Genomic DNA, 16989 nt, shown 5'->3' on the forward strand with positions numbered 1-16989 from the left:
AAAACAATACATGTATATAGATCTAGGTATTTTTTCATCAGAAACAAGATAAATGAGCAAGATTTAAAACGATAACTTTGACACCATTCAGGCCTAAAAACAAGAAGGGCGCCCGATTCCACTGCGAGACAATGTTTTGCTAGCATACTGTGCTCCCAACTTGTTGCTACTTAAAATTTTAGTTACCGGCCTCTTGTGTGCAGTGGTTAAGGACTTCGATGTCGTACGCAGAAGATCCGAGTTCGATTCGGTCGTTGAGAGATTTTTTTCATCAAGTTTCTCGGTCTGGCTGCACCGGGGAACAGCGACAGCTGACGTCATTTCACCGGGGAACAGCGACCGTGGAACAGCGACTAGTATTTTACTATGTTTCTTTGTTACAGTTTAAATTGCTGTAATCGCCTTCACTATCAAATACAGATAGACCACATGTGTTACATTTCGTCTCGATTTTCAAGTTTTAAAAATGGGCTTATTGGACTAATGGCTGGCTTTAAAACCGAAGCTTGTTCCCTCACACTGTTGTTATGAGATTTTTATGTTTTCTTTTGTTTTCAGCCACAAAGTTTTTTGTTCCATCTTGATTAAACTTAACTGTTTGCAGAAAGATGTCCACAAACATTCGGGAAATCTGTTGGTCCCTACATCTTTTGACCAATTATCCATACTGTACACTGTACAGTGACAGTGCAGTGTGCAGTGTGAAGGCCAAGCTGCTGTGACGTCAGATGCATAATGCGATGGGTGGCCTCTACACATGTTTTCAAATTCAAAATTGACACTTCAAAGATAAAGTTTGCTAAAGTTTAGATAATTGGCATCAAATCAGGTTTCACGCGAACCACTTTGATAATACGTTGATTCCGATTAAGAAATCAGTTTTTGGCTACGATAATTATTTTTAAAATTCTGCGAGCAAAGTCTGATCCCACCCTGCGCCTAACTTCAAGGGATTCGCCTCTCCCAATTCTAACAGTAAGGGGTCTATAACAAGATACGTTTAAACTGACAGTTGTCCTTCCTCGTTGTGATAGGAAACTACTGCATGATGTATTCTTGATCAAATAGTTCTTTTTTTTCAATCTTCTAAATCCAGCAAGAAATAGAGTCACTCGAGAGTCATGTTGTTAATTCTGATACGCTGGTTCCGAATTTGACATTATTTTTATGATAGAACGTAGCATGCAAATGCAATAAGTTTATAAACAAAATGCTACTCTCGGCGGGCAGCATCGATACCATGATCAGTATCACCCAGACGAGGTATTTGCTTAAAGCTGTCACTGTCCCCCCGGGAAGAATTTTTCTCTGTTTTTTAAATCAAAGTCGTTGTGTGCCCAGTGCTCCGCTTGGTCTTTCTTCTGAGACGACATTTAAGTTCAAGAAAACTCTGTTCTTTGTGTTGTCAAATAATGAAATTTAAGAAACAGCCACCCCCCTCCGCCCATTCCAGTCCTTTTTATCGACTTTTTTGCCTCCACATATTTTTACGTTCACAGTTAATTAGAAAAGGCATTTCAGTGTCGATTTCTTTAAATGTGAGGCAGCGTGGTGGAATCAGGCTCTCGTCAAAATGATCAAAGTGAAGAAACTTGCATTTTTCCTCAGGTTTGTGAATTTGTATCAAATTTTTGTTTTTTGACTCAACACCTTTCATGTCCATTAAAGAACTCATTTCTGTGTGGATTTTTCTTTAAGATGTTAATTAAAGGACCGAAAAATGTAAATTTTCAGTTACCACGGACTATTAAGCTAAGGAAATAACTAATCTGTGGCGGCCATTTTCTCACTAATTTTACCTCGGAAAACAGGTGACCCCCCCACCTCATTCATTCGCAAATATCTCGACTTGTATTCAAGATAAATGGATACTTTTTTCATTCAAATAAAGACAAATGAACAGGCTTTTAGGTGACACCGGTAACTCTACATGCCCAAAAATTGACGAGTGCCTGATTCCACCCCGCTGCCTCACTAATAGTAAGAACGTTGAACAAAGGCACCCCCACACACCTAAATCTGCAGTTTCCAAGGACATTCAAGCCGTGGAGATCACCCAACCTTGGGGGCCATTTTCTCGCTATAATTTTACCTTTGACACACGGCAACCCCATCTCCTATAATCGCAAACATCTCGACTTCTATTGAAGATAGATGGGTGCATTTTTAAAGTCAAACTTGAGACAAATTAACAAGCTTGAAGATGATGACAATAACTTCATATGCCCAAAATCTGACTAGCGCCTGATTCCACCGCGTTGTGACACAATAATTGTTTTGAATAGTTATTTATGTCAGCGTTTCTCTGTAATCTTCATAATACGCAGTGGGTGTTTTACTTGTATGTTGAACTCCATTCGTTGTCCGCTAAGACAGTGCTATTTTGAGGACATGAAACTTCACCAACGCTTCCAAAGTTACTGAAAGTGTTGTATTCGAATACCGTGTGAGAATGTTTCCTTCTTGTCATACCAATGATAGTACATAACAAGATGGGCCACTTCTCTCTTTGAGCCAATTAAAAAAGTGTCCTCAAAATTTGGTGGCGCCCTCTTCACAAAAGCGCACTCTTTGCGAACAGAGTTACCCTACTTGAGTTTTAAAAAATCAAAGTGAAACTAGCAAGTTTTGGGATAAATTTCGGAAGAACGCTTTTAAAAAATGGTTACGCTGGCAAAAAACCTCTTCCGGAGGAAAGGGTGATGGTTTTCTTCGTTTAATTTGACTTTAGAATGAAAGGCGAGAGGTCATTAAAATTTAAAAAAACTAAAACTCCGCACTGAACGTACCCGAACTGCTGATGAACAGCAGTCGATCTGCGCACGCAAGGAGGTGCTATTCCTATTCTTCTTCTGGAAAAACGAAAGAGAGCTTCAAAACAGACTGCAGCGCCATCTGAAGCAAAGAGCATACTTCCTGCGGACACTTTTTTGGCTGAGTGGCCCATCTTGTTATTCACTATCTTTGGTCATACTAATGTTATACCATACATGGAGTTGTTTTAGCATTGAACTTCTGGTGAAATAAATCTGGTAAATAACTTCGCCTTCTAATCTTCTGCAAAACAAAGTATAGACTCGAATCATAATATTCCTAGACGGTGCATTGTTATGGTAGCGCTCTTTGTCCTCTAAATGCTTCGTTGCAAAACAAGGTCACAATAGGCGTCCAAATGCCAAACATCAGTCTCCCAGTGTCCGTATAGTTGAGAGAACGCGCAACATTCTACTTGTCCCAAATTGAGTCAAATGTTGCGCACCAAAGTGGACCGGGATTACGGCAGAGTGCTGTGGAGTATTTTAGTGCCATGCACAAGATTCTAGCAAAGAGTCCTGACCTGACCATCAATGATTTATTTATAGAGGCACCAGCCATCCATGTCCAGGTGCTGTTTTAGCCTCTTTTTCCTGTATTCTGATTAATAATATCTTTTTGCCAATTTATTGGTTCCGCTTCTATGTACCCCATATCTATGGTTCTCAACCTGGAAATCGCCTATAAATCGCTGTAATTGCCTCCCCCCTCCCCCACCCTTCTCATCAACCCCCCCCCCCCCTTATAGTGTCATCATTTATGTTACCGTCTATTTTTATCGATAACACGTTTATGGATTAAGGGCAGTATTAATTATAATTAAGAAAAAAACCCATCAATTAAATAAATAAATAAATAAATAAATAAATAAATAAATAAATAAATAAATAGTTACAACTAAGCATTTCACTCGTAGGATAGATCTAGCAAAGAGTCTACATAACAAGAGTGTCCACTCCTCTCTTTGAGCCAATTAAAAAAGTGTCCTCAAAATTCGATGGCGCCCTCTTCGCAAATGTGCACCCTTTGCGAACAGAGTTACCCTACTTGTGTTAAAAAGATCAAGGTGAAACTAACAAGTTTTTGAATAAATAAAAATTCAAATTTCGGAAGAGCGCTTTTTAAAAAATGGTTACGCTAACAAAAAACCTATTCCGGAGGAATGGGTGACTGTTTTCTTCGTTTAATTTGACTCAAGAGTGAAAGGCGAGAGATCATTTTAAAAAATATTTAAAAAAAACTAAACTCCGCACTGAACGAGCCCGAACACTGATGAACAGCGGTCGATCTGCGCACGCAAGGAGGTGCTACTCCTATTCTTCTTCTGGAGAAACGAAAGAGAGCTTCAAAACAGACTGCAGCGCCATCTGAAGCAAAGAGCGAACTTTCGGCGGACACTTTTTTGGCTGAGTGGACCATCTTCTTATTATGTACTACCTTTGTTGATGCTAGCAAACGACTCTCAGTTCCCAGCCTTTCGTTTGTTTTGGTTGCGAAGTTAAAAATCAGAGTCTATTCTGACGACAACATGTCATATAAATGCATTTTCTGAATTTTTCAGCTTTTGAACCGTACGTTTTCTGTTTGCTTTACCTATGCTTACGTTGTTATTGTTTTGTTTGGGGTTTGTTTCGTAGGGGGAGACATACAGATAGCACAACATTGTTAAAATGAGTAAATTAATGTAGCTAAAAATAAAAGGAACAGTCCAGTTTTCATGTGAGGCTCTTTAGTTTGAACGGACCCTCTTTTCCACTTGGATGATCATTGAACTTTATTGGTTCGGATCTATTTCGCCAGCTGATATCAGTATGGTATGAAAAAATTGTTTACACTCGTTATGATGGTAGAGCATGATTCATTCTATTTGTGAAATTGCCATTTGTAATCCCTCGTTGAATCTCGTGATTACAACCAAAGATTGCACGCAACAAGATAGTTCACTCGGCCAAAAAAGTGTCCGCGGAAGTCGCTGCAGTCTTTGTTATGAAGCCCTCTTTTATTTGTCCAGAAGAAGAAAAGGAATAGCACCTCCTTGCGCATCAACTGTTCCAGTTTGTGTTTATTTAATTTTAATGACCTCTCGCCTCTCGTTCTAAAGAGAAAACAGTCGCCCCTTCCACCTGAAGAGGATTTTTGTCAACGTAACTATTTAAAAAGGCGATATTCCGAAATTTTAATTATAATTTATACAAAAACTTGTTAGTTTCACTTTGATTTTTTTTCACACAAGTAGGATGACTCTGTTTGCAAAACGGGAGTTTTTCGAAGAGGACTCCACCGGATTTTGAGGACACTTTTTTAATTGGTTTAAAGAGAGGAGTGAACCGTCTTGTTATACAGAATCTTTGTTACAACAAAGCATTTCACTCGTAGGATAGATCATGATCTACCACCATAGCTCAAGTAATAAATTCTTTATAGTAGGTCTGAGCCCATCCTCATCATTCGCTTTTACTTCAATATTGATAACTATTCACAGTGCCTTTCCCTGAGCTCACGATGGCACACACACGCAGTGCCTTTCCCTGAGCTCACGATGGCACACACACGCAGTGCCTTTCCCTGAGCTCACGATGGCACACACACGCAGTGCCTTTCCCTGAGCTCACGATGGCACACACACACAGTGCCTTTCCCTGAACTCACGATGGCACACACACGCAGTGCCTTACGATGTCGTCTCTTCGACATTTTCAACGCTTCAAATTTCAAAAAGGGGAAAGGGAACCCATAGCGCCCGCCTACTGTTAATTTCTTTTTTGCTTGTTTTTGGAATGTGTCTAGTTACTCGTAGTAAGTGCTTTAAGGCACTTTCAACACAACAAGGTCAAATAAGTACCTAAAATCAGAAGAGATAAAGAGAGCAACAAACACAGGATGAAAAGGGGGGGGGGGGGGGGGGAGAGATAAGGACGACAAATGTTTGATAAGAAAGAAGTCTGAGCAAGCGACACCAGAGCACCCGCTAACCACCAATATTAATTTCTTGCAAATCTGACGCTATTCTTCATTGATAGCAACAGACCCTTAAACGGAGACTAGTCATCTCCGCCTTAAGCTACTTATGGCGAATTTTTCTTAGAGATATATTATTAACACTTTATATCTCTTGTTGGCTCCACTTATCCTTTTGTCTCGAAACCATCAAGTGCAAAGTATTTCTGTACTGACCTCAATGATTTTAGGTTTAATATGCTCTCAATTTTATGATGTATGGAGAAAACTGTGACAGAAAGTTATTGCACGTAAAAATCCCGCAGCATTCGAATTACTCTGCCACGCTTCGAATAGTTGTGAATGGCGGAAAAATCGTAAATGTCGAAGAGTAGAGTCGAATGGGCACAGCTCTTACTACCGTTTAGAAACTCACTACAAAAGCAAGTGTGTTGTTGATTTCAAAAATACTCTCAAAGCATTGCATGGCTCCATATGTCTTCTTATTTGCATCGGTGTGTTGTTTTAATGCGTACCGTACTTAAAACATGTTCTTTTTATTGGAGGGGAGAGGGACTGGAAGGGGGGGGGGGGGTTGTTATTGGTTGTTATTATAATGTGGACTGAGAAATTTGCTTAGCAAAGTAACAGAGGACTTGTGGGAACCTTCGATTGGAAGACATACGCGACCTTATGATGGATAGTTCTGTAACTTACATCACATTGTCATTGATAAGAGCGAAAAAAATTACTAATATTTTTAAAAAATACTTTTTATTATGATCTGCTCAACTTTATGAATGATCTTCAAAATTATCCCGACTTCGGTATGGAACCCAGGTCTTCTACATGGAAAAACCTGAACAAATGGGTGACGTCGGTAAGAGTAAACTTTAACACTCCATTTAGAACTTGCTTGAACCACTGCACACATCCAGGGTTCCGACTGTTCGACGGACCACTTCTAAGTCACTGTGACAAAACATTTTCAACTTATTTTTAAAATGGTGGCAAAGTTACTATATCTAGTACAACATTCTTTGGCTGTGACATTAGATGTTAGAGGATAATTCATATTTTCATCTTACCTTTAACTTGTAAGAGGATAATTCATATTTTCGTCTTACCTTTAGCTTTCTAAAACACAGTCACATAAAAACCAATTCCTCTCTTCTTTTTAATCTGTCTTCGCCCTTTTCTTCAGTTAAATCACAAGAAACATCTTTTGCAAGCATATTTCTCAAACCAGATAACACTTTGCATACGTCACCAAATAGACACAACATGTACAACTTTAATGGCTGAAGTCTTGTTTTAAAATGAGAAAAAGACGAAATATTATTGTAAATAAGAAAATATAGTAATAGGATAATACGGAACTTTATTGTCCCCTCGTGAAAATTTTCGTGGTGTTGCAGAAATGGTTAAAAACACATGAGGAATGGGTAATATTTACACTCCATTGCTTTCATAAAAGAATTTCAACAAGATATTTCACATAGACTATTCCAAAGATGCAAATAAAGGATGTTTTTGGAATACTTGTAAAATATCACTTTTTATAGTAAACAATTACTTCACAATGACAACAAGCCAACTTAAAAGTTAAAAATAATATCTGATCATATTGCCATAGTACTACTAAATCTTAGAAAATGTCACAAATTGTTTCCCCCATTCAGTTAGAGCTTTTTGGAATGATAAAACGGAATATGCATTATAAAAGGCCATGAGTATGAAACCCTCAAAACAATGCAGATTGGTCTGGGTTAAATCAGAAAATAAAAATAAAAATTATAACAAATGAAGCGTAAAAAATTAAATCACAAAAAATGAGTGCCGTCTTTTAAGAACTGGCCGATATGATGTATGAATCGCAGGCCAACCCGCCTCTTAAATCTTTAAGGGAATTTACTACTGAAACTGGGAACTTTTTAAAAGTCGGAATATGTTCACAGTTTGCTGTTATAACTGTCTTCAGTGCGATTGCGGCTAGTGGTGAGAGATTTGAATAGATAAAACCATCATTCCTGGACAACCAAGAAGAATTTTAGGTAAATGTTGGTTGTTGTATTTTTGGGGGTTTACACTATTTTTTCGGATTGTGTAAGCTGTCTAATTTCGTACGATTTTATTACTAAAAATACTAAGGCTTCCATATTTTTCGACTAATAGTGTTCGCGTTTTGCATAATGTCTTGACATCCATATTGCTACATTTCGTCAGCACCACATTAGTATAGTCTTCATAGTTTACTTTTGGTAATGCTGTTTCCTTGTTGGCAAAAGTGTTTTATCATAGCAGTTGACGATTTACCAAACGGGGGAGAAATTGCTTGAAAAATGAAAAAGGCTTAGGATTTTTTCACTACCCTAGATTTTGAGGTAACTGTTACCTACCATACCTCTCAGTTGTTGATGAATGGTGCTTTCGTCACATTCAAATATCTGTGGTCCCCCATGAATAAATAATAATATGCTGAACACTACGATAACACAAAACATTGCGTATTGAGAATCTGAGAAGATAGATATTACAGTAAAATCTTTAAAAGCGTATAGGACACATACTATGTCCTATCAGCAGCAGACCAAAGGCAGTGTAGAGGCACATTCCGAACCATTGTACAAAAACCAAACGCACAAATTTGCATATTTCATAGTTGCCTGCCTTGTTAAGTTTCAGATTAAGAAAACAGAGTAATATAATATATACTGGACGCCATTAAAAACGCAACACTTTGTTCGCAGATTCTGAACACATCAGTATCAACTGAATATAGATTAAAGGAATTTTTAAAATAAAGTTTATTCAATTTCCAACAAATATGAACCATTTTGATCACACAACTAAACTGGTATCGATAAATCGTCCTACTTCTCCCGGAGTATGCTCTTCAGACAAATTTGCAGATAAACACAAAGTCGAAGCTCAATGATAGATCTCTCACCCGTAGTAAATTGCATGGGCATCATTAACATTTATTTAGACAAAAACACTTCTTCGCATGGATTTTTTAAACATTTTCAATGTGTTCTTGAGATATTCTGTCCCACTTTCGCTGCAGCGCGATCTCCCTATAGCTGCAGATTCGCAAAACGGCACACACTTTGCGGTTGAGTTCATTCCATACGTGCCTGTTGGACACATGTTTGGTACGTACACTGCCCAGTGCGTGGCATTCATGTTATGATCTTCCAGAAACAGGTGCTGTTGGGTTAAATAGGCAGTGCAAGGGCAGGAGTGTCGTGTTGGATGACTGAAAGGTTCTGATTTTTCCTTCGTGTTGTTTCGCACCGTGAAGACTGCGCTGGTGTCATGGCTTCGTTAATGTTAGTCCTAAATAAGACGTTCTTGATCTAAGTTATGTCCTTAGTGCTCCGCGCCTCACACTGATGAAAGAAACATTTTCAGGCACTCCCTGTATGCTTTGAGCTGTTGCTTTTGAGAAACGAAACAATTTCGCAGATGCGACAGCAAAATCTGCCTTCCTGGAACAGGGCTGGTCTTTCGAGACTGTCCTGTTCTTTGCCCATGCCGGACGTTACAAGTGTGCTAAAATCTTTGTATAAGTCGAGAGCAAAACAAGCACTGAATTTTAGCCGTACTGCTGCTTCTCAGGCAGATGTTCCGCCTTGAACACGGCGGAAGTGAAAGTTGCGATCAGCTTCGCTAAGTTGAAGAGTCTCATGATGAAAGAAATAACAAAGATATATCGAAAAAAACCCTAGGATTTTTGTTTGGAAAGAGCTAGATCTACGGGTCATCTTCCAGGTAAATACTTTTGTGTTCTTTAATAGTACATGTACAACAACTAGTGAACACATTTTACTAAACCATAGTTCTCTGTATTGTGATGAAACGTACTGATGGAAATAGCAAAAATCGTGCACGTGTGTGTGGCTCACTTGTGACAATTGTGTCTTAAAAAATCGTGGCGATCAGAGGATATTTCGCACTTTTTGTTTAGCTTTTTGAAAACGCTGCGCTTTTAATGGCGTTCAGTATAGATCTAAAATCTATATTTATTTTATACATAGCACAATTATGCTTCTTGTGTGCGCCAAAACAGCTCTTCTTCAAGCGTTGTGGCAAAATGCGCGTCCTCAATGGGAAAGACGTTCTCATTGTATTCATTTAAGTGCAAAACATTTACAATTACGTGAGAAGAAAGCCAAACAGCACAGATCGAAATAAAATAAAGTTGTTTAGATAACTACAAGCTCTCTCTCTCTCTCTCTCTCTCTCTCTCTCTCTCTCTCTCTCTCTCTCTCTAACACACACACACACACATATAAACACACACAAACAAACCAACATACACACACACGCCCACACGTACTCGCACATAATTACACACTCACAAACACACGCACACACATGCACACACACACATACACACATACACACACGCGCACACACACGCGCACACACATACACACACACTGTGTGCGAGCGTATGTTTGCTGTTAACTTCTAGGCATTAATATGCACACCAGAAGTTGAATCTTACAGAAACCCACTTTGTGCTTCAAGAATAAACCTAATACCCAAAGCACACTTTCAAACGGATTCATTTGATTCAGTCGGATAGGGATACAGCTTGACTTTTATTGTTCGTCATAGATAGGGAAACAGCTACCGTTTTGGCATATTAGAGCCCAATTGAATCAAATTAGACTGTGGCCTTCAAATCGGATATGTTTGTTTTGCAAGGTCGGAAGTCGGATCGCTCGTTTTGTTACAAAATTGTAGCTATTGTTCCTTCGTGAAGGAAAATCTGTCAACCCCAACTGAATAATAAAAAATGATTTGATTGTCAATGTGCACACGGTATAAGACAATGTTCAATTGGCTTTAGCCACCGACATTTAGAGGTCGGTGTGGATTCAAGGTACATTCTATTCCTACAAAACAAAAAACTTAAAAGAAAAAAAAATCAAACTGAGTATAAGCTTGCGACCCCCCCCCCCCTCCCAAACATAACACGTCTCAGACAGTGACCCAAAGCAATATACCTTGCAACCTGGACAGCATTTTAGACTTTTCTATATGATACCTCAGAATTACAACGTTCTTTCTGCCTAGTTTTCAGAAATTTGACGCTAAACATTTTGAGTTTCACAATATTTCAAGCTTTTCCTTTTTCGAATGCAACTCTTTAAATATTTTGATAAGAACTCAGAATTATCTTACTATTGCTTCAACCTAATGATCTTCGTAACTTAAAAGGCCAAAAATGTCACATAGAACTTTTCAATTCTATGGAAGTGTATAGTCAAAGAGAGAGCACATCGTTTATGATGAAAAGGAGATGACGACAAAGAAACGTCTGGTCTGATAACATTACAGAATGGATTGGTGTGTGGGCAAGAGAACTAATCGAAGTGACGTCAGATTGAGCAAAGAGCAGTTTCCCACGATGATGCAACTTAAGGGACGAATGTGTGAGTGATCGCGAAGATTTTGAAATTTAAATCATGACCGTACAAGTTGCATTAGCTGGTAGATATAGAGGTAAGGAATCCAATTGTCACCCCAACCCAGATAACAAAGAAAACGACGAAAGAAACAAAGTCAATGTATTTCGTCGTTTTGATCACTCGAAGATTCCTCTGCTTCTTCTAGACACGATAAAGGATCGACAGAGTTACGTTTGCTTTTCGCATTGCCGTTCTCGGCAGTAGCCGGTCTGAGCCTTTGGTCGCTGCCAGCCGAGGCCGGCCTTTTGGGGTCGAACCCAAACATGTTCCCGAGGGATGGGCGATCTTGCATGGGAGCCACCGATCGTTGCATGAGCTTCACTCTGTTGAAAGCGCTATGGAATTTCTCTCGTGCTTTGATTTGCTTCTCCTTCTCCTGTGACGATAAGTATATAACATGAACAAAATTTATGTAACGAAAGTAGCAAAATAAGCAAAATTTGATTTGTAATATGAGGAAAAAAAATCCCCGACAACTTATAATCGTGCAGTGAGTACAAACAAAATATAACCTCAAATGAAATACGATTCACAATTATGCAATACGGTAAAAAGTGAGCATGTTATACAGGAGATTAAAATTTTATCGAGCAATATAGAATATTAGAATTTAGTCACCGGAATGTAATAAAGGAAACAAATTACGTTATAAAGTGCAATATGACATTCTGTCTTACAACACCATGCATTCCTGTATCATGCCTTTCAATACCAAACTTGATCCTACCATATTCACACCACACCATACCACACCACACCACACGGACCACATAATACATTATTATAAAACACCTTCCTGCACCTAAATCACAAGTAGAAAATGATGACATACCTGCTCCTGGTGACTGAGATAGACGATGAAGATACTGTCGATAACGGTAAGGGATGAGAGGATGAGGAGGATGAAGAGGTAGATGGTGACAGAAGGCACTTTGTCGGAGGAGCGGGGCAATATGGAGCTTACGATGCTCAGAAATACAGACACGGCCAGCAGGACTGTGATTCCTGAGGAGGCAAAGGTTGTTGTTGCTGTTGTTGTTGTTGTTGTTGTTGTTGTTATTGTTTTTGTTTGTTACTGTTGTTGATGAAGTTGTTGTTGTTGTTGTTGTTGTTGTTGTTGTTGTTGTTGTTGTTGTTGTTGATGTTGTTGTCGAAGTTGTTGTTGTTTTTGTTGTTGATGTGGTATTTTTTGTTTTGTTGCTGCTGCTGATGCTACTGTTATTATCGTTGTTGTGGCCGTTGTTGTTGTTGTTGTTGCTTTTGTTGTTGTTTTTGTTGTTGTTTTTGTTGTTGTTGTTATTTGTGGTGGTTGTGGTGGTGTTAATTGTGATTATTGTTGTTGTTGTTTATTGCTGTAATATTAGTTGTAGAAATGGTAGCAGTCGCAACATTAGTAGATCTAGTAGTAGTAATAGAAGTGGTAGTAGTAGTAGTAGTAGTCGTAGTAGTGGTAGTAGTAGTAGTAGCAGCAGCAACAGCAGCAGCAGCAATAATAGTAGTAGTACCTGTAGTAATAATATCTTATCGTAACTGATCTCCCCCCTCCCCTAAAAAAAAGCCTAATTTGAATACATAAACCAAGTAAGTATTCACATACCATAACTGATCTTTTCCCCGGAGTTCACTGGGATGATGAACACGAGGATATTGAGGAGCGACAGAAAGACCACTGGTAGAAGAATGTTCAACAAGAAAAAGGTTGGGCGTCGTTTGAGGACGAACTGTAACTGAAATGATAAGAACAAAGGTAATTAAATGCATGTTAAGGAAAGAAAAATAGTTGAATAGTAAACTATAAGATAAAGTAGCATCCACACAAAGAAATAAAAAGCTATTAAAAAACACACAATCGAAATGATGTCTTAAAATGCTGGCAGCGACAATAATAATAATAGACAACATTAGTTTGCAAATCCCCGCTCAACAGTAAGCTCTATGCGCTTCACAATCTATGTGACAAGTATATAAAGTAGACCCAGCCGACCTGAGAGCATTCCCAAACGACTTCAACTTTCAGGGAAGCATACAGTGAAAGCTGCCATTTATGGGCGCTAAAACACTGACATACTGACAAGATCGTTCCGTGTCTATGGCTTTGTACCCATTCCCACTTGGGTGAAGCGAGGAAAATTCGTGTAAAGTGCCTTTCTTCAAGGACACAGCGTCGGGTCCACGGCTCGAACCCCCGAACCCGCAACCTCGCGATTACGAGTCCGGTAACCTAACCACTAGGCCACCGACGCCACACAAATAGAATATGCCACGTTCGAAACAAAACCACGAGAGAGTAGATGTATTCTCTTTATCAATTATTATGTGTCACGACGAGGTGGAGTCAGGCGCCGGTCAGTTTTGGATCCTAGAGTTTTGAAGTTTTAAAAATTGTTTATCTTGCATTTGATGAAAAAAGACATCCATTAATACTGAACAGAAGTTGAAATATTTGTGATTAAAGGAGGTGGGGTTCTTTTTGTTTCAGTGGTAAAATTAGCAGAAAAATGACCTCCAAATATTGGTGACTTCCAGAGCTTGACAGTCCTTGGAAAGTATAGATTTACATATTTTGTGCCTTTTTAAATTAACGTTTTTCGGTAAATATCCACACAGCAATATCTTTTAAGTATAGTATAAGGTTTTACGGCGCTCGCAACTGCTAAGGTCATATGAGCGCGAATATCTTTTAAAATAGACATAAAAGGTGTTGAGGCAAAAAAATAAAATTTTGATAAGAATTAACTAACGGGACTATAAAATGCCGTTTTCTTCAATATCATTATTTTGATGATGATGCTTAGCATAGATTGAATATATAACGGTGCGCATAGGTTATTGTGGACTCCTTTTCTTTTTCTAATGTAAATTTGTTTACGCCCCATCGACGAAATCCAGTTCCCTGAGGCGCGCCCTGATCGTGCCTGTGAGTCTCAACCAGGGTTGAGAGGGTAACGATGTCCTTGTAGAAAGGCCGAGATACTCGATACAAGTTTATATGTGAAGCACCATGGTGGAATCAGGCACTCGTCAAAATAATTAAATCCTCCCGGTTTGGCAATTTAAAAAAAAATTAAACTTTAAGTTTAACACCTTTTACGTCCATTTAAAAAACATTGATATGTGCGTTTTTACTTAAAAACGTTGATTTAAAGAACCAAAAATGTACAATTTTAGTTTTTACAGACTCTCAAGCTATGGGGTTTCCAAACCTTGTTGGCTCTTTTCACGCTAATTTTACCTCTGAAACCAGGCTTTCTTCTATTGCAAATATCTCGATTTGTATTGAGGACAGAGGGGTATTTTTTCTTTGAAAGATAGAAAATGAAGAAACTTAAAGACGATACCAAAAACTCCACATGTCCAGAAATTGACGAACGACTGATTCCACAGCATCATGGCACTTAGCTCCCAACATGGGAATGGAAATCAGGTCTTCACTGTGCGACAAATAGTAGGCCATCACACGAGGAAGCGACGGCATGTGGCGTGTTTCTTGACGGCACTCTTGCACAGGGGTTTCTCACTTCTCTAGCCTAGCACAGGACACCGTTCTGTGTTCTGATCTACTCTTTTGTCTGGTCTCTGTGACTGTTCCACAGATTAAGCTGACAGTGTAGAAAAGAAAGCACACAATGCCTACTGCCCGCAACTTAGTTAAACTGCAGTTACTAAAAGAGGTAGATGGGGAAAAACAACAACTGTCATGGCATTCCCAACTCTACGCTGTCGATATTATAGCTTATTGAACCCCAAACCGAAAGTCTGGCCGTCCCAAAATTAAAGTTTCTGTTTAAGCGAACTCCACTGTAAAGGGGCATACCTCGTCTACAATTAGAATTGTCACGATACGGTGGAATCAGACGCTGGGCAATTTTTTTGAGCTATTATATCATCTTGGAGCTTATTTGTCTTGCTTTTGCCGGAAAAAAAGACAAACATCCATATTTCTTAATCTAATCCGTACGCCCTGGGGTCATTTTGTGCCTCCGTGTTGTATTCTTTACATTTTAGAATACTCCTAATATGAAGATCTCTTTGAAACTTTCAGTATTTTTCAAAAAATCATTTTGACAGATTGCTATGCAAAGCGTACGGATCGGATTAACGAGTAAATTTCTTCTTTGGAAAGCGGTGGCACAGAGTTCCCCACGTCGTAAGGATACGATAGTGAAACACGACGTATGGATAGGGTTAAAAAGAAGTCGAGATATATACGATTGAAAGAGGTGAGGATCGCATGGTGTAAAATTAGCAATAAAATGGCCGTAAATGTTTAGCGACTTCCATGGCTTCAGTGCCCTTGAAATCTGCAAATTTACATTTTAAAGTCTTTCATCAATGCTCTTCAGTACAATTCATACTGGGATGTATTTTCAAATAGATAACATGGAAAACTAATTTTGAGCCAAAAGGAAAAAAATTACATCTGTATGAAAACAGAAATTACAGAGCGGGCAGATAAATGTTGGTTTCTTCGATTTAATTTTAATTTGTCGAGTGTCTGATTTCCCTACAATGTCTCACAATTACATTTTTAAAAATATTTGTGATCAAATTCTCTCGGGAATTGCATTATTGAATAGGCTGTTGGCAAAGAAAGAGTTAATCGCAAAGCGAAAGACACTTGGATCTTCGAAAAAAGACAAACAAATCGGATCAACGTTTCGCCTCATATTCATCATCATCATCACCATCATCATCCTCATCATCATCATCATCATCATCATCATCATCATCATCATCATCATCATCATCTTCATCATCACCATCATCATCATCACCATCATCATCATCATCATCATCATTGTTTCAAAAATAGATAGGTAGGGAGAGTCTTGATTGATTTAGATCTACAGACAAAAGAAAAAAAAAAGAAGAATTTTTGTAAATTAAAAAAAAAATCGGCTTGACGTTTCGCAACGTAGGCTTCCTCAGAAGCCACTGAGAGTGAGGCTAATGTAGCGCTGTTTAGTATCAAGAAGGGGCCTAACAAAGAAGGTCTTACGGTTACGTGTAGTTACCAGGCAGTGCGCAAGTGACTCAGTTCGAGGAAGGCCAAGGGGCTAATCATCATCATCATCATCATCATCATCATCATCATCATCATCATCATCATCATCCATCATCATCATCCTCTATCATCATCAAAGAACATCAACACCTAAAAACCTAAAGCCATCAACAACGAAAACAAAACCGACCCAAAATGTTTAGGAGCACACTTACCTGGATACCTGGCAGTGAAGTAGAAGAAACTATGACGTCCCCGGCCCTAAGGCTGCCATTCACTAGTTCCCACTCTCCATTCTGTACGTAAAAGTTTTGTAAAACTTCCTCCTCCCGATTTGTGAAAATAAGCTCCGAGGATGGTAGACCCATTGAAATCATCTGCGAAACAACAGGAAACAAGCATGGTTTGGTCTGTTTTATTTATTTATTTTTTCTTCTAGTTTGTTTGTTTATTTGTTGGCTTGTTGGCTTGTTGGCTTGTTGGCTTGTTGGTTTATTTGTTTGCTTGCTTTGTTCTGTTAAAATGAGCATCCTTTCTGTTATTTGGGATTTAAACTTAAGGAATGGAGCAGATTGGATAAATATTATATTATATTATAAATATATATATATATAAATATAATGAAACAGACAGAATGATGAAATTAAATAAAAGGTTCCATAGCAGAACGCCCTGTTTCCGTTTATTACAAAACAGAAAACGTGTGTTTGGTGAGGAATGGGTGGGGGTGGGGGTGGGGGGGGTGACTTA

At 38.7% G+C, this 16989-nt stretch overlaps 1 protein-coding gene across 1 annotated transcript in view; it reads right to left on the reverse strand.

The window, feature by feature from the left end:
• Positions 1-11328: 11328 nt before the first annotated feature.
• Positions 11329-16989, reverse strand: part of LOC101862037 (neuronal acetylcholine receptor subunit alpha-6-like) — a 29450-nt gene continuing 23789 nt past the window's right edge. Inside the window, exons 5-8 of the mRNA XM_005099482.2 lie at positions 16455-16616; positions 12832-12961; positions 12067-12239; positions 11329-11610 (exon numbers count right to left, since the gene is read on the reverse strand). Of these exons, the coding sequence (XP_005099539.2) occupies positions 11329-11610; positions 12067-12239; positions 12832-12961; positions 16455-16616 (747 nt within the window). The remainder of the gene's footprint in view (positions 11611-12066; positions 12240-12831; positions 12962-16454; positions 16617-16989) is intronic.

Source organism: Aplysia californica, unplaced genomic scaffold, assembly GCF_000002075.1.
Source record: "Aplysia californica isolate F4 #8 unplaced genomic scaffold, AplCal3.0 scaffold00214, whole genome shotgun sequence".
Lineage (NCBI taxonomy): Eukaryota > Metazoa > Mollusca > Gastropoda > Aplysiida > Aplysiidae > Aplysia > Aplysia californica.